At 41.3% G+C, this 18,296-nt stretch overlaps 1 protein-coding gene across 1 annotated transcript in view; it reads left to right on the forward strand.

Annotated features, from left to right (window-relative positions):
• RFX8 (RFX family member 8, lacking RFX DNA binding domain) overlaps positions 1–18,296 on the forward strand; it is a 68,459-nt gene that overhangs the window by 6,020 nt on the left and 44,143 nt on the right. The window contains exon 2 of the mRNA XM_011224912.3: positions 2,918–3,041. Within this exon, the coding sequence (XP_011223214.3) occupies positions 2,918–3,041 (124 nt within the window). The remainder of the gene's footprint in view (positions 1–2,917; positions 3,042–18,296) is intronic.

An 18,296-nucleotide genomic window follows, 5' to 3' on the forward strand; every position in this document is an offset into this window, starting at 1 on the left:
AAAAAAAATGAAAGAAATAGTTCATAGAGGCCTAGAACAAATGAATTTCTGTGACGAGGAAGAAGCATTTGCAGAAATTTAAACCAGAGTTCATTTTAAGGAGTATTTTGCGTGTTTCTTTTCTAAGGAGACCATTGCATGACTAAATCAGTAGTAGCTATAAATAAACAACAGTGAGTTTGAACTTAACATCTATCACATTTTGCAGCAGCTCCCCAAGCCTAGCTATCTTTTGTGATACTTCAAGTATAGACTTTTCACGTATCAGTGAGTGGTTTCTTAACAAAAGACTTATAAAAATCACCTAGTTGCATGAAGTTGCCTCTCCCCTCCCCACCGAGAGACATCATCCTGTAGTCAACATCGAGCCAATAATTGGTGCCATAGCAGCCATATTTAAACCATGATAAAGTATGTCAAGTGGCACGTTCTCACAACGATGTTAAGGAGACCCTTGGAAAATCCACTCCTTGGGCAGGTACTGGGCTGAAGAGTGTCTCCTCAAAATACATATCTGTCTGGAAGCTCAGAATGTGACCATATTCAGAAATAGGGTCTTTGCAGTTGTAACTAATTAAGAAGAGATCATACTGGATTCAGCTGGGCCTCAAATCCAATCACTGGTGTCATCATAAGAAGAGGAGAGAGGACGCTCAAAGAAGGGAAGCCCAGGTGAGGATGGAGGCAGACACGAGTGTGACGCATCTACAAGCCAAGGATGTCCAGCGACCACCAGAAGCCGGGAGAATAGCATGCAACACATTCTCCTTCAGAGCCTCTGGAAGGAACCAGCCCTACCGACACCTTGGTTTTGGACTCTCAGTCTCCAGAACTGTGAAAGAACCAGTTTCTGTTGTTGGAAGCCGCCTGGCCTGTGGTAGGTGATTTGTATGCCTCAGTGTACAGGGCCAGAGATTTCCCCCACCTCCCATATGTTGGTTTTCCTTTTACTAGGAAGCCGATGGGGTTAACAATTGTGTCTTTAGCTCTCAGAGAAAGTAAATTTGGGCCTCAGGGGGCCTCATCCCAGAAAATAAGCTGTACATCATTAATGAGAAAGGAGATGTATTGGTAAATTTCCTGCTACAAAATTCTTCTGTGTTTAAAAATTATACTGGCTTGCTTTGCATATTTCTCTAAAAGAATGAGGAGAACCCTGAGAGTCTCTCCTCAACCAGTAAAGGGAGCGTTGTGATCAGATGTCACCATAGACCACACTTTCTGACCTCAGTCTCCCCCACTTCTTGCCCCACACACACACTAGTTGCTGGAACGGGGACACGGCTGTCCCCACAGGGCTGGCTGTGGGCTGTGAGCCACAGGCAGAGTCCCTCGTTGCCAAGTGACCACTGCCTCCCCCCAAGCATGGGAGCATTTGAGCAGTGGAAGACCCCACCCTGAGCAGAGGCCGAGAATGCTGCAGATCACACATAAATGCCACTCAGCTGGAGAGGGAAAGTGTACGGCCTGTCTCTTGGTGTCTTGCATCTTACATCTCATCTCAATTTAAAGCATCAAAATATCGTGGCCTGCCCTAAATTACTCAGATTAAAAATTTGTGCAGGGGCGCCTGGGTGGCACAGCGGTTAAAGCGTCTGCCTTCGGCTCAGGGCGTGGTCCCGGTGTTGTGGGATCGAGCCCCACATCAGGCTCCTCCACTATGAGCCTGCTTCTTCCTCTCCCACTCTCCCTGCTTGTGTTCCCTCTCTCTCTGGCTGTTCTCTATCTCTGTCGAATAAATAAATAAAATCTTTAAAAAAAAAAAAAAAATTTGTGCAAACAACTAGGGGAGGGAGGCAAAGCGTTGCACACGTGCCCTGGGTCACAGGCACACAGGGACTGGCAAGCCTGCAGGGGTGATAGAGCAAGTAAATAACCCTCACTGTTATAGCTATAGAGATCTGGGCTGCAACCTTTACAACAAGACATACAACAGGGTCTGCTGAGCCAATAATTTGGGCTTCTTTTTAATATGTCTACATGCCAAAAACAAAAACAGACAAAAAACAAACAAACAAAACAATAAAAACCCACCATATTGATTATCTAGAGACCCATAATTAAAATGCAAAATGGTGCAGGTACTGTGGAAAATGGTATGGAGGGTTCTCAGAAAGTTAAAAATAGAATTACCCTATGATCCAGTAAGCATACTACTAGGTATTTACCCAAAAAATACAAAAACACGAATTCAAAAATACACACGCACTCCTGTTTATTGCAGAATTATTTACAATAAGCAAACTATGGAAGCAGCCCAATTATCTATCAATAGATGAATGGATAAAGTTGTGGGATATACACAAATGAAATATTATTCAGCCATAAAAAAGACTGAAATCTTGCCATTTGCAACAACACAGATGGAGCTAGAGAGTGTAATGCTGGGTGGGCAAAATAAGTCAGAGAAAGACAAATACCATTTGAGTTTACTCATATGTGGAATTTAAGAAACAAAACAAATGAGCAAAGAGAAAAATAAAGAAAGACAAACCAAGAAACAGACTCTTCACTATAGAGAACAAACTGATGTTTCCCAGAGGAGGGGGGAGGGGGGACAAATGAATTAGGTGATGGGGATTAAGAGAGTACACTTACCATGATGAATGCTGAGTAATGTATAGAATTGTAGAATCACTATATGGTATGCCTGAAACCTACTATAACAGTTAATGATACTGGAATTAAAATTAAAGATTTAATAAAAAAAATAAAGACCCACAATCAATACACTTAACTCTGGGCTGAGAACAAAAAGGTACATTGTTGACACTGATTGGTGAGCCTTTGCATTCAATAACTTAAACAGGTTTCATTTCCTTGGATCCCACACCTGTGTCTGTTGATCCTTATCAAAATGTTCTGCCCTAGAGAAACTGATGCCAGTTTCCTCTGCCTTGTCTCCCTCTCCCCCCAGGTTGGTTGACAACTTCTGTATCTGTGAAGGGTACAGTGTGCCTCGATGCCTGATATATGAGATTTATGTGGAGACCTGTGGTCAAAATGCTCAGCAGCAAGTCAACCCAGCCACCTTTGGGAAGGTAGGTTGTAATGACAAAAATACAGTGCTCACTGAGTTAAAAAAAAAAAAAATGTATGCAAGTGGATTAATGAGGAAATGTTAAAATCTATTTGGGTCTAATGGGTTCTCAGTGGGAATAACTGGCTTCACTCTGGGAAGCCAAACAGATGGTTAGTATACTCCTTCATCTTCCTTGAAAAGCTGTTCTGTCCTTTGTCCACATTTCATAGTGAGGGGCCAGGAAAGGTAAGGAACAGGCGGTGCCTAAGAAAAGGCAACCGTGGCAGCTCCAAATACTCCAAAAACTCAGGTTTGCTGGGCCATTATTTTCTGCATAGAAATGCCAACACTTGGGATGCCAGGGTGGTGCAGTTGATTAAGTCTGACTCTTGATTTTGGCTCAGGTCGTGGTCTCATGGTGGTGAGATGGAGCCTCATGTTGGGCTCCATGCTCAGCGGGGAGTCTGCTCCAGATTCTCTCTCCCTGTCCCTCTGGCCCTCCCACTCAAGCTCACGTGCACGCTCTTTCTAAAATAAATAAGTCTTTAAAAAAAAAAAAGGGGAAAGAAATGCCAACACTTAGCACCACACAAACTCCAAGAGCCACTTGTGATGTCAGACAGCTGGTGCTTCCTATAATTTGGTTGTACTTAGAGAATCCATTAGCTCTTAAATATCTCCTCTGGAGGTTAAGAGCTCTGTCAGGAACTTTGTGTAGACCATATAATATACAGCAAACATTAGCACAAGGACAGTCACTGAGACCCTCTACATACAACAAATTTATTGGGCAGCTGCTCTGTGCCAGGCACTGTTTTAGATGCTGGGAATACAATAATGAGCAAGACAGAGAAAAATGTCTGCCCTTACTAAATTTATTACAGTAGAAGGAGACTGAAACATAAGATAAAATACATAGTATATTAGATAGTATAAATGCTAAGGGAAATAATAGAACAGAAGGAGATAAGGGGTGTGTGTGTGTGTGTGTGTGTGTGTGTGTGTGTAAGAGTTGTAATTTCAGGGAAAGCAACCAGGGAAGGCCTCCCTCAGAAGTATGAGTCCAGACTTTGAAGAGATAGGCAGTGAGTGTATGTGGATATAAACAAGAGCAGTGCAGGCAGAGCCCGTGCAAAAGCCGTGAGGGAAGAAGGAGCACAAGCAGCAAGGAAGCTGCAACAGCTGAAGGAAGGAGAACAGCGAGGGAGGACCAGAATGATCCCCAGCACCTTGAAGTCAAATCAGGGAGGTGAGAGGAGCCAGGTGTGGGGAGACTGGGCAGGAATGCAGCAGTGAGAAGAGGTCAAATTCTGGCTCTATTCGGGAAACAGTCAGTAGGATTTGTTGATGGAAATAATTAATAGAATCACAGGACTTAATCATTATTAAACTAACAATAATAACTTCCAATCATTGAGTCATATTTATTTTTCAAGGCACTTTTCCAACCGGTTTTTAGGAATAGACAGACTGGTTTTTAGGAATAGACAGACACCAGAAGGAGAATTTTTTTAAAGGGGAAGGGATATCTCATTAAATCCTATTATAAAAAGTTTGGCCTTCATAGAGTCTAGCCCATTGCTGCCTAATAGAAATGTAACAGGAGCCACAGATATAATTTAAAATATCCTACTATCCTCATTTTTGAAGTCTTTTAAAATGTGAAGTTTTTTATTATTTTGAAATTTAATCCAAAATATTCAAAATATTATTTCAATGTGGAATCGATATTATGAAATCATTGAGTTACTTTTTCATTCTTCATGCCAAATCTCAAAAATCTGTGTGTACTTTACATGTAGAGTCCATCTCAGCTTGAACTAGCCACATTTCAAGTGTGCAATAGCCACATGTGGCTGGTGGGTCCCATCTCAGACAGCCCACACCTAGATTCTAAGTCACCAGGCATCTCCTTTCTTTCTCTCTGGTATATCCTTAAACCACTGGAACTCTGCTTCTTTCCACCGGCCTGCTCATGCCTCTTCCCAGAAGCCAACTTCCTTCACTGGCTTCCTGATTTCCCATTATGGCTGCTTGGATGGTGCTTCCCATGATGTTATACCTGGCCCTCTGCTCCAGTGCTTGATACCGTAACAGTCTGTGGGCAAGAGAGGCCTGCAGGAAAGACATGTGGGCGGGGAGGAAACAGTTGGCATCTTCAATGCTTTGTCTTGTGCCACAGCCATTGGCTGAAGCAGGTAACATTAGAAGTCAAGAAAACAAACCAGCAGTGATTAAGGCTGAGGATAGCACAGCTAGTTGCAATGCTTGGGTGGTGTTTTGTTGTTTTTTTTTTCCTGTACTCTTTCAGGTTCTTTTGGTTGGTCTAAGATTTAAATTGACAAGAGACAAATCAACAGGAGAAAATCAAATTTAATTACGTATGTGTGGGCGCTCACTATGGCCCAGCTGGCAGTCAGGCCATTGAGGCTTATAGCCATCTAGACCAAGGGAGAAGAGGGTAGGAAAGTGGGACTTCAAAAAGGAAAGAATGCAATTCATAGGAAGATGAAAAGAGTAAATGTTTGGTAAACAAATGTTAGCTGGGCCATACAGAAACAAAGAGAAGAATTTTAACAGATTTTGCTAAATTCCTCCCTATCTTTCACAGTTCATTTGTATTGTACTGTAGTTATCTACAGTAATACCTCCCTTAGAGGATAGCAGGGGGGCGCCTGGGTAGCGCAGTCCTTAAGCGTCTGCCTTTGGCTTAGGGTGTGATCCCGGCATTCCAGGATCAAGTCCCACATCAGGCTCCTCCGCTGGGAGCCTGCTTCTTCCTCTCCCACTCCCCTGCTGTGTTCCCTCTCTCGCTGGCTGTCTCTCTGTCACATAAATAAATAAAATCTTTAAAAAAGAAGAAGAAGAAAAAGATAGCAGGTCCTCTAAATTCTTTTGGTGATAGGGGAAAAGTCGAAGGTTCTTCCTGAGCCTTCTCTTTCTTAAAAATAATCACCTTAAAATAATCCACATACCAAAGAGATACATTTTCTGGTAGCAAATTTTGCTCCCCTAGGGTTCAAATACAGTCTCCTGAATTGTGGGTCAGTTCTCCCACTTGTTTTTCCCTCAAAAATATCCTTGAGTTAAAAGAGACCTTGGAAGTCACCTGTTCCAACTCCATGCAAGATCCCTTTGAGAACACCTCTGGCTGGAGCTAAAATTTTATGAGAACAAAATGCCCTCTCTGGGCAGAGACAGTCAGGCTTAGAACTGGGTGATGGGGTAGCACACTTCTGTGCTCTTCCTCTGGGCAAACACGGTCCTGCCCCAGGATCTTGCTCAGCAAGTAGAGCACAGGCTGATGAAAACTTGCTCAACTCCTCATCAGGGACCTTTGTGCAGCTCACAACCTATACAACCATACTGCTTTGGGTAGCTACTTGACTTGGGCTGAAATGATGTGGGTGACAAGGAGCTTGCTGACCGGACCGCAACGATGTCAAATCAGTATCTTCCATCCCTCCCTTCCCTCTTTCCTTTTTTTGTGCCTTCTCCCTCTTTTCAGTGGCCCCCAGATGGACAGAACTGAATTGGTTCATGACACACTGTCATCGTGGGTTTATGCATGGCCTAATTCCATCTGGGTATTTACTTCTTTTTAACAATGGAGTAACATCTGTGAACCGACCACCCCAGTGAACCACTGCACCAGTTGCCCCATATCCCATCTCCCTGCCCTGCCCCACTGGTGGGAATCATCAACCTGTTCGTCATTACCTTGCTTTTTAAAAAAGAGTTTTGGTGCATTTATGTGTATTTTTTAACCTTTCGACCACCTTTACCACTTTTGCCCACTCCCCTGCCCCTTGCCTCTGTCAACCACCAACCTGTTTTCTGTATCTGTGAGTTTGTTTTGTTGTTGTTGTTTTGTTTTTGTTTTTTAGGTTCCTATATAAGTGAGATCATATGGTATTTAGCTTTGTCTAACCTGTTTCATATATGTATTTCTAAAAAGCATATTTTTAATTTTTGTTGCTTAACTTTTTAAAAAGAGGTATCATGTTATTTGTCATCTTTGGGACTTTGTCCACTTAATATTGTATTAAGGTTCATCTAGATTCATTTGACCATTGTGTAATATTTCACAATTTACTCATCTGCTGTCCTACTGATGAGCATTTGGATTGTTTCCGGTTTTTGCAGTTGTGAACATTCATGTGTGTATTTCCTGCTGTGCACATGACGGTGTTCTTTTAGGCGTGTATGTCCAGGGATGAACCTTGCAGGCTAAGGGGGTGTGCGACTGGTGTCTGGGGATGGGGCCAAACTGTTTTCCAAAGTGGCTGCTCCAGGTTACCCTCCCACAAGCAATTCTGTGGATTCCAATGTTGTTTCCAAAACATTGACATTTTTAGATCCACTCCTCTAGCCAAAGTCTTCATCCCTGATACAGAGTCATTGGTGGAAGTCCTGCACTTTTGATAATAATAAAATACATAGGAGAATCTTCTAATATTTCAGCTGCTCAAAAACTTGAACCAATTTTTTACATCTCCTTGTCTTCCCTTCTCCACACTGAATATTCCTCAGCTCCCAAATTTTTACTTTCCTGCCCACTTGTTTCATTATGACTTCAATTTACCAATGTTCTTCTTAAAAGGTAGATAGCCCTAAGGGGTACAACCCAGTACCTTAGGAGTGCTCGATGACAGAGGCTCTTTGTTTTATGGGGGGAGAGCTACTATTGGCTTTTGTCCTTCCATGCCACTCTGTTGGTTTCATTTTAAGCTTGTGGTCAACAAAAATAACTCTTAAGTATTTTTTCACGTGAATTAAAATTAAGCTACCCCCTCAAAACTGCTTTGGACACTGTGAAATACTCTACATAAATATAAAATATTATTGTCAGATTATTGTCATTATACAGGTAACTATTTGAACCCAGGAGCAGCCACTCCCTTATTCCTATATTTTAGCTTCTTAGTTTCAATCTGAAGTTCTGCTTACCAGTATCTTCTTGAATCTTGTAGGTCATCCAGTCTTCTCAACCTGGTGAATCTCCCATATTTGAAATGCATATCTCTTACCCCTCATTCAATAAGCAAAAGCAATATGAGTATGTACAAAACGTTGTGCTCACAAGGCATCCCTGTGCTCACAAGGCGTCCCTGTGCTCACAAGGCGTCCCTGCGCTCACAAGGCGTCCCTGCGCTCACAAGGTGTCCCTGCGCTCACAAGGTGTCCCTGTGCTCACAAGGCGTCCCTGTGCTCACAAGGTGTCCCTAAGGAAGGTTTTTCCGGCCAGCCAGGAATTCCCTCGGCTAGCTTATCATTTCATCACTTGGCAGCCTGGGACACTTCCTCAAGGGGACCCATTCCTGGGTCCCCTGGCTCTACAGCATTTTCTTTATCCACCTGCCTGGCAACTTGATCAGATGAAAGCGGTGTGACTTGAGCGTGACATGTTTAGTCTCTGTAAGATCTCTACTTCCTTTTCTCAGAAATCAAAGCCTGTTTTTCAAAATCCTTTTTAAGAGTTTCTTGTAAGTTGTGTCCCCTCTAGGGTAGTCTCATTGCAGAGTATTCCAAAGGAAAAGTTAAAAAGAGATTCCAGTGTGCAGCAATAGGCATTTATTTAGCATTTTTCATCTTAATGCTTGCCTTAGAATCCATTCTTTAAGACCACTAACTTTCAGTTCTCATTGGGGGGTTGCCTGAAGAACAGGCCATTCAGCGGAGCCCTTGTTGGGAAGGGACCCTTATTGCCGAATTGGTGACTAATGGACTAGGGAGAGGAAGGGGAAAAGGATATGATCCCAAAGCATGTTTACAAGAGAAACAACAAAATACCCAATTCTCATTTCCTCCCTCTTCCCCTGGGAATTGAGTTGATTCCAGATTCCACATCAAGTTCCTGTGCAGATGTCGGAATGTTTCTTGCTCTTTTTGGCAGCCCTGGGCAGATGATGGGTAGTGCTCATTCTTGGTGCAAGTGATAACTCACATGGATTAGGGAATTTCCATAACACCGACTTTCTTTTTAAAAATAACATTTACTGATGTTTTTCTGATTATAAAGTATTACAGTCCCCTTTATAGAAAGTGTAAAAATTACAGAAAACTATAAAAAGAGGAAGATCAATCCTGGCTATAGCCTCACTGTCCAGAGCTGTAGCCACATGCATATAGTTTATTTGCAAGTTTGTGCACACATGCACACACATGTGACCAGCAGGAGCTAAGGGACTAATTGCACAGTGAGTTTGTCTTCATTTCCCATGGTGCTTTGAACCTGGTCATTGGGTGGTTTCTCCTCCACTCCTGAATCAGCATGTGAGCATACAGTGTGACCTCTCTAGTCCTTGGGTGATACAAAGCCCTGTTGTCACTCTTAATTTACCACATGGTATCAGTCTGATGCTTAGTATGTCCAGTCCCATATAATATCAAACTGAATTGAGTTTAAAGTGGAATCTTTATTTTATCTCCTCCAGGATGGCTTCTTGCCTGCAAAGGACTAGGCGCGGGGCTGCTTCTTCCCTCCCTATCTCTCCTCCCCACAACTTGCTGGGGGTTGGTTTGACCCCTCTGGAATCGGGGGAGGTAAAAATGGCTGGAAAACTCCTACTGCTCAGCTTCACACGTTGGGGGCCAGGCAGACTCTTGTTTCCTGGTCCTTTTGGTGGCTTCTTCAGAACAGCCCTTGGGAATGTTCTAGTGTGCATTCCTTGTGTTGGTCAATGACTCTTTCTGCAGCCTGACTGTCCATTCTGGGGGTCTTTTGCTGGGCAAAGTCCAGGCTCTTCCATGTGCCAGCTCTTTCCCACATGTAGACAACTTTTGGCCATAGGAACTACTCAGACATTCTTGGTCTAAACAGACTGTGGGTGTGCCGGCTGAAACCAGGGTGGTAGCCACTCTCCTCTGCCTGTCCACCAAGTGCACTGGCCTGCCTGCCCACAGTCTATCAGGAGTCCTATGCCAGAGCCAGACACTAACTCCAGGGGCCTCACAAAGAGTTCTTCAAGTGAATCTGTGAATCGTCTTCTGCTAGGCCTGAGATGATTGAGCCACACTCTGTCCCACACACCCTCCACAGGTAAAAAGGTTATTTGCCACAAGAAATCCCCTTAGACCTCCTCCTCTCTCCATTTCATCATGAGTGATTTGAGTTGAGACTTATTAGGGTTTTAAAAAACCCAATTTTAGGAGCGCCTGGGTGGTTCAGTCATTAAGCGTCTGCCTTCGGCTCAGAGCATGATCCCAGCGTTCTGGGATCGAGCCCCACATCAGGCTCCTCTGCTGGGAAGCCTGCTTCTTCCTCTCCCACTCCCCTTGCTTGTGTTCTCTCTCTCGCTGGCTGTCTATCTCTGTCAAATAAATAAATAAAATCTTTAAAAAAAAAAAAGTATGGACCTTTAAAATAATTAATTAATTAATTAGTTAATTAAAAAAAATAAAAAACCCAATTTTAGCTAAATGCCTGAGGTACAAGGTCCCTAAGATGTGTGTCTCAGAATTCACTTTGCTATCTGCTGTCTGTTATGTTCATGTCTCATCCTGTTGTATAGATACTATGTGGATGAATGGATTGAAAGATTGATGTATGAATAGGTGGACTGAGAGGTGAATGGACAGGTGGATAGACAGACAGCATGCAATACGGTATTTTTTTATCATTTTTTTCATCATAATAAGTATACTCTTTAATTCCCATTCCCTATTTTCCCCTCCCCCTTATCCTCCTTCCCTATGGTAACCATCAGTTTGTTCTCTACAGTTAAGAGTCTGTTTCTTGTATTATCTGTTCTCTCTCTCTCTTTTTTCCCATGTTTGTTTGGTTTCTTAAATTCCACATATGAGTGAAATCATATGATATTTGTCTTTCTCTGACTGACTTATTTTGCTTAGCATTATACTCTCTAGCTCCATCCAAGTCATTGCGAATGGCAAGATTTCATTCTTTTTTGTCACAGAATAATATTCCATTATTGGGCTGCTTCTGTAGTTTGGCTATTGTAAATAATGCTGTAATAAACATAGGGGCCCGTGTATCCCTTTAAATTCGTGGGGTGTTTAAAAATTTTTTTGTGTAAATACCCAGTAGTGTGATTATTGGATAATAGAGTAGTTCTATTTTTAACTTTCTGAGGACCCTCCACACTGTTTTCCACAGTGGCTGCACCAGTTTACCTTCCTACCCACACTGCACGGGGGTTCCTTTTTCTCCACATCCTCACCAATACTTGTTGTTTCTTGTATTGTTGATTTTGCAATATGGTGTACTTTCTAACAGAACTAAGCCTCGAATCCGACTAATTAGGTTATAACCCTGGGCAAGTTATTTCATCTTTTTGTGCCTCAACATCATCAACTGTAAAATGAAACGATTCATAATGTTAATAACAGTACCTACCTTACGAGATGCTTTTAAGAAATTAATGAGAGAACACATATAAAAAGAATTGAGTGGTCCTGGCACATAGGAAGCACTCAAGAAATAATTAACTTTTATAATTACATGCCCATTTATCTAAACTTAGAATATCATAAACATTTTCACATTAAAATATTTTTTAAATAAATGTTGTAAAATGGTGCCAAACACTTTTTGGATGTCCCAGAATTCATTTAACCATTTCCCTTATTGGAAATTTCGGTTGTTTATAATTTTTCTCTATTCCACCATAAGTCTCCATCTTTTGGTGGTAACTTCCGTAGGAGGGATTCTAGACCATTGTAACCAATACACAGCCCTCATGGTAGTTCCTGATATTCTTAACCAAATCCCTAATATTTTTAACCTAGAAAATGTGTTGGTTAAGTACTATATTTAGCTGTTTTAACTTGCACTGATTGGATGATTAGGGAAGGTAAACACTTTTGCATGTATTTTGGTCATATGGATCTTGTGTGTATGCATATTATCACCAGACCATTTTCTATTGGGGTATTGTTGTTTTCCCATTAATTTATGTGAACTGTCCATATATTAAATATACATTTCTTACTTATTACCTTTTTTTTTGAAATAATCACCTCGGTTGGTTTTTACATTTAACTGTGGTGTACCTGATCATAAAATGAAATCACAGGACAGTCTGGGGTTGGAATTACTCAATAAAATAAAATGTGCAGATTTTTATGCTGCCAGACAACTAGGCAATTTATTTCTGCTTCTCCCTCCAAAACACCAGATTATTTCCCAGGGCCTTGAATCTGAGCCTGCTGCATAGTTTATATCAATTCTTTTGGGTACCTATGATTTTACAACTAGATAGAGAGGGAAGGTTTTAAGTGATTTTCTTAAGAGGTGATGGAATTTCCAGAACCTGTGGTTGAAAGTAGGAATTTCTGGCTTCTAATTCTGCATTTTTAGACTTGCTGACTTTTTCTTTTATCATTTATTCTTCATCTGTACATTTTGGACCCCTTCCCTGAAGGAACCTCTCGATTTGGCCTCACAACCTTGGTGTTTACTTGTCAAGACTTGCTTTTCCTGTTCCTTGATTTTTCTTCCTCTACACCTAGGCTTGGGTGGCTTCCCATAGGAAGACGTAGGGCCTAGAACCAGGCAGGAGAAACATTATACAACACTGTCAAATCCTGCTGCTTAGCAGTTAAGAAAAAAAGAAGGGGGCCGGTGCCTGGGTGGCTCAGTCAGTTAAGCATCTGCCTTCAGCTCAGGTCATGATCTCAGGGTTCTAGGATGGAGCCCTGCGTCGGGCTCCTTGTTCAGCAGGGAGTCTGCTTCTCCCTCTCTCTCTGCTCCTCCCCCCATTCCTGGTCTCTCTCACACTCTCTCAAATAAATAAAATCTTAAAAAAAAAAAAAAAGGAAAAAAGAAAGAGGGATATTAACAAGAAAGCAAGCAGAAGCTGAATGATTATGGAGGGGATTCGAGAAAAATAGTGGAAATCATTACTTGACTGCTTGAAACACCATGCCTTCCATACTCTGTATTTTTCTAATTCCGCCATGCTCCAGTATTTCCACTTTCAAACAGACATACACTTGGATACCATGCATGTCATGAACCTCTTCTAATTAGGAAAATGGAAAAGACTTCTATTTTTTAATGTAATTAGTCATAAATATAATATTAGCACTAACAAAACACATCAAAAACATATCTGGGAGATGAGAAGTTGAGTCAGAAGTAGCTATGTTATTCAATATTTTGAGAGCATTTGCTACCAAAACCTTTAAAACAAACAAAAAAGATAGGTAAACAAATGAATAATAAAATGTGAAAATTACTATTACATTGGAAAAAGAAGAAAATAATAAAATTATGGCAGCTCACATGATGGACTCTTATGCAGCTTTTAACCCCTTATTTTTAGAGAATTCTCAATGACAAGGGGAAATGTTTATGATACACTGTGGAGGGGAGAAAATCAAAAGCAAAACTGCACACATGCTAATTGTGTGACACCAGTTGTTTCCTATGTATACCCAAGGAATCCATACATATATTGAGGCTTGAAAATAAAAACTGGAAAGGGGAGCCTGGGTGACTCAGTTGGTTAAGAAAACAGCTCTTGGTTTCCATTCAGGCCCAGATCTCCGAGTCCTGACATCTAGCCCTGTGAGGGGCTCCACGCTCATCAGGGAATCTGCTTCTCTTCTCCTTCTCCCTCTGCCCCTCCCCCCGTCTCACGTGCTCTCTTTCTATAAAATAAATCTTTAAAAAAGAAAAAAGACTGGAAGGAACCACACTGAGTTTTCAATGGCAGTTTCCTCTGAATGGTATATTTTTGTCCCTATACTTGTCTGACTTTTTCCAAATTTCATTTACATATATTTTCTTTATAATAAAAAAAAAGAGGAAATACAATTGAAACGTTATAAGAAGAGAAACTATAAGTTTTGTTTCTAAATTTTCCAATTGCAGCTTTAAATCTGGTTTATTCTTTTAGCTTGTGCATTTGGTTTTTCCTGATCTCGGCACCCGGAGGCTAGGCACGAGAGGAAGTGCCAGGTAGGCTTATCATTTTTGTTTTATTTGAAATGTTAGAAACAAACATTTTGAAAAATCACAAAATGGGTGACACAAAAATGCAAAACTAAGCAAACTAGAAATATCAACACTATCAAAGAGTTCCCATGATTCAAATGAAACCCTAGTGCCTGGAATAATTTGGGTGACACTAGAACCAAATAGTAGTTTCTACTTTCTTAGGTATTTTGTTGAAATATGAAAGTCACAATGTTTTCTTGTTTCAACACTTAAAATGTTTAGACATGTAGGTGTCCATTGAAATATTTAAATACACACAGAGTTATAGAACTGTTAATTTTTCTTTGAACTAAAATTTCTAAGTATTCACCTAGTTGGCATATTTGAATCATTTTCCGGAGACCAGGGACCCAGGCTCCATGTATTTTTAAAGCAAAAGGAAATTCCAGTGTTATCAGGTGCATCGTATTTTAATTGTCACTCAATTACTATTGTTATTTGTTATTTCTTTTAAATAAAGAGAAATCAGGAGAAATCAGTGAGATCAGAAAATCAGTGAGAAGGGATGGAAGCCAAATTAAGAAAGGGGCCTGCTACCCACAAGGGAATGAAGACAGCTGAAGCGTTTGCCAAACTAAACATTGGGTAATAGTTCATTTGAAAAAATTTTGTTCTGCTGCTGTGAGCCTAGACAAGCAGCTGCATTTTCCCAGCTCAGCAAAGTGCCTGGGCTGCAGGGCAAGAGCCGACTTCCTTCTTGGGTTTGTAAGAATCCGAGCCTGGTTCCCGGGAGAGGGAACGTGGGTGTCACTCCCCTATACTTTAAAAAGGTTCATGGTGGTGGCAGCAAGAGGCTTTCCCTGTTCCACCTCTCTAAGACTGGTGTGTTCTAAATTGGGAAAGCAGAGTAAAACACTTGCGAGCCCGTTTCAAAGCTAATGTGTGTGGAATAGTATGCAATTGTCTACCCAACAGAGCTAATAAATGGTGTCGTAGATAAAACTCAGATCTTCATTAGCTAGTCTATTTTGTGGCTTCTGTAAAGCATGTCAGTGATTTGACATAATCTTGAAGACAACCTTTATTTTTCAGATATCATTATGATGGAATCTGTGTCAAGAAAAGTTCTCTCTTCTATGCCCAGTATCGTTACCTTCTGGGTGAAAAAAGGTATCACAGGTTAGTGTCTGTTATTTAGGTATTTTGGTCATAAGTCACAGTCTGATTAATATGAGAAGCATTCATATTTTAGCTGAATCTAACTGGCTTTTTTAGCTGCTCTGCTATTAATGATACCTTCTTAAGAATGGAAACACACACATCATGTCAACATGGCTTTGATGTGGGCAGTAAATCAATCTCTGGCAACATCATTAGCCAGAGAAAGGCATTTCCAGTTCATTTCCTTGGATACTTTTCATTATAATTATCATCTCAATTGCCAAAGCCATTTTTCTTTCGTTCTTCTCAACTTCTCAGTAAAATATGACAGAATTGGCCACTTCTTTCTTGAAACGTCCTTTAGCTCTTAAGCCTGCTTTATCCAATTTCTTTCCTAGAGTGACAGCTTCTTGTCTCTTTATTGCTCCCCTCCCCTTAAGCGTAGGCATTTTCCTGAGACTCAACCAATGGTGCTCTTCCTATCCCTTGGTCCCAAGATATCTCATCGTTCTTTATCTTTCACCTATCACCACACCCCCGTGATGACTCCTCCTTCTAAGTCACTTTCCATGACCCTTTCTCTCCCACCTCCCAGCCATTCCTCTCAGCCTTTCTACTGGATATTTTCATTTACTTGACGCATTGGTGCCTCATACTTAGTATGTAGAAATCTACATTTTTAATCTCCCTCTAAGTCATCTCTGCCTCTTGACTTCCTTATTTCAATCTATGCTACCAATAGATAGAATCTGTACAAAGCTGTCACCCCAAAGCTATCCCCGACTAGATTGGGAAGGAGAGATTCAGCCCAGAGATGGTTCCAAAGCTGCTGTGATCATTGGGATGAGCGCCTGAATCAAAAATGAGGCAGATCAGAAAGACCTCTCCAAGGCAGGGTCCTCAGTTGGTTGACTCAGCACAGCCTGTCCCACCGAAACCTCAAACTTAACCTCAAATAAAGTCATTATGTTCTTCTTCCAACCAGCTCTTCCTCTTAAATGTCTTATTCATCGATTAGTCACAAAGATGGAAAAATTACATCAACAAAAATAGAGAAGTTAAGGAAGGGAACAGATGGGAGACTTATTTCACTTAGGGTTAGAACTCTTCTGGTGCAAATGTATTCTCTCGCTTGCTGACCCATACACTCCTGAAAGGCTAGAGCCGGTGTCTCATTGTTTGCCCCAGAGCACCCAGCAGGCAGTTTGGAGAGCCCTACAGCATGACCAGGCTGGCCCTCAGCCATGAGGGGCCATGAGTGTCCTGAGGCCTCTGGGTCAACGTCAGAAATGGTCTGAAACTGGTCTTTGTGGGGAAAAAAAAAGTAGGTTTTATGCTCAGCAAGGAAGAGGAGGGCTGTCGGGGGACACAGATAAGAACAAGGATGACGTTGGCTTAGCCATGAGATAAGCCCAGCAGCAGGTGCTTTTCATGCTCAACACATATTTAGTAATATTTAATAATTGATAAACTCAAGTCTTGCCCAGTTAGGAGATATTTTTTAAGCACTAAAATTTAAGGTAACTTTCTTACTGATTCCACATTTTTAGAAATACTAAATATATTTTAGAATGCTGAAATAAATGATACACTGTTGTTAATAATCTATGAACTATACAGATGAAAATGTCTTCCATTTTATTGTACCTTTTATAGAAGGACCTGTGTGACAAATTCCTCTTAAAAATCAGGTCTCAAAAAAGGGGTGCCTGGGTGGCTCAGTCGGTTAAGCATCTGCCTCCAGCTCAGGTCATGATCCCAGGGTCTTGGGATAAAGCCCCATATCAGGCTTCCTGCTCAGTAGGGAGCGTGCTTCTCCCTCTGCCCCTCCCCCTGCTTGTGCTCTCTCTCTGTAAAATAAATAAATACAATCTTTAAAAACTTTTTTTTTTAATTAGGTCTCAAAACAAAAACTTCATTTCTTTAGTGTTCAGGTAATGAAAACTATATAACTCATCCATTCATTTATTTGTTCATTCAACAAATATTTGAGTTCCTACAATAAGTCAGGCCCTGTTCTAGTTACTGGTGATGAAGCAGTAAATGAGACAAACAAGGTCTTCCGTCATGTCAGTTTTAGTGGGGAAGACTTAAGACAATAAAAATGGAACAACAGCAAGATTAATCTGAAGATGATAAAATGGAGTCATGGGAAGGCCTCTTTGAGAAGATGCCTTTTGAGCAGAAAGGTGAAAAAAAGAGCCAGCCAAGTGAGGATCTGGGGGACAAGTAAGTATTCCAGGCAGAGGAAAGACCAAATGCAAAGGGCCCCAGGCAGGGATGAGTTCAAAGAACAGCAAGAAAGTCTGAAGGTGGAGGTTGGTGAATGAGCAGAAGAGTGGGAGGACTGGAATCTGAACACACAAGCGGGGCCTCTAAGTCTTGGCAAGGAGGTGAGATGTTATTCTGAGTGTGATAGGGAGCCACTGGACAGTCTCAAGCTAGGCCGGAGCAATCTGATTATTTTTATTTTAATTTTTTAAAATTTGAGTATAGTTGACATGCCTATTACATGAGTTTCAGTCGTACAACACAGTGATTCAACAACTCTGCACATCGTGCTCCGCTCACAAGTGTAGCTCCCATCTGCCACCATCCAGTGCTATCAGTGCGTCAAGTACATTTCCTATGCTGTAGCTTTTATCCCTGTGACTCATTCATTCCATAACTGGAAGCCCATACCTCCCACTCCCCCTCACCCATTGCACCCATCCCTCACCCCCCTTTCTCTGGCAACCACCAGTTTGTTCTCTGTATTTGTAGGTCTGATTCTGCTTTTTTTTTAATTCATTTGTTTTGTTTTTTGTTTTTTATATTCCACATAAAAGTGAAATCATACGGTATTTCTTTCTCTATTTGACTTATTTCACTTAGCGTAATAACCCTCCAGGTCCGACCATGTTGTCACAAATTACATGATCTCATCCTTTTTCATAGCTGAGTAATATTATCCATTGTGTGTATACACCACATCTTTATCCATTCATCTATCAGTGGACACTTCGGCTGCTTTCATATCTTGGCTTTTTTATTGTAAATAATGCTGCAATAAGCATAGGAGTGCATGTATCTTCTCAAATTAGTGCTTTCCTTTTCTTTGGGTGACTACCCAACAGTGGAATTACTGGATCATATGGTGTTTCTGATTTGTATTTCAAAAGAAGAGCCTCCTGGCAAGACGATGGGAGAGGACCCGGAGCGACCAGT

The sequence above is a fragment of the Ailuropoda melanoleuca genome, chromosome 4 (genome assembly GCF_002007445.2).
Source record: "Ailuropoda melanoleuca isolate Jingjing chromosome 4, ASM200744v2, whole genome shotgun sequence".
Taxonomy (NCBI): domain Eukaryota; kingdom Metazoa; phylum Chordata; class Mammalia; order Carnivora; family Ursidae; genus Ailuropoda; species Ailuropoda melanoleuca.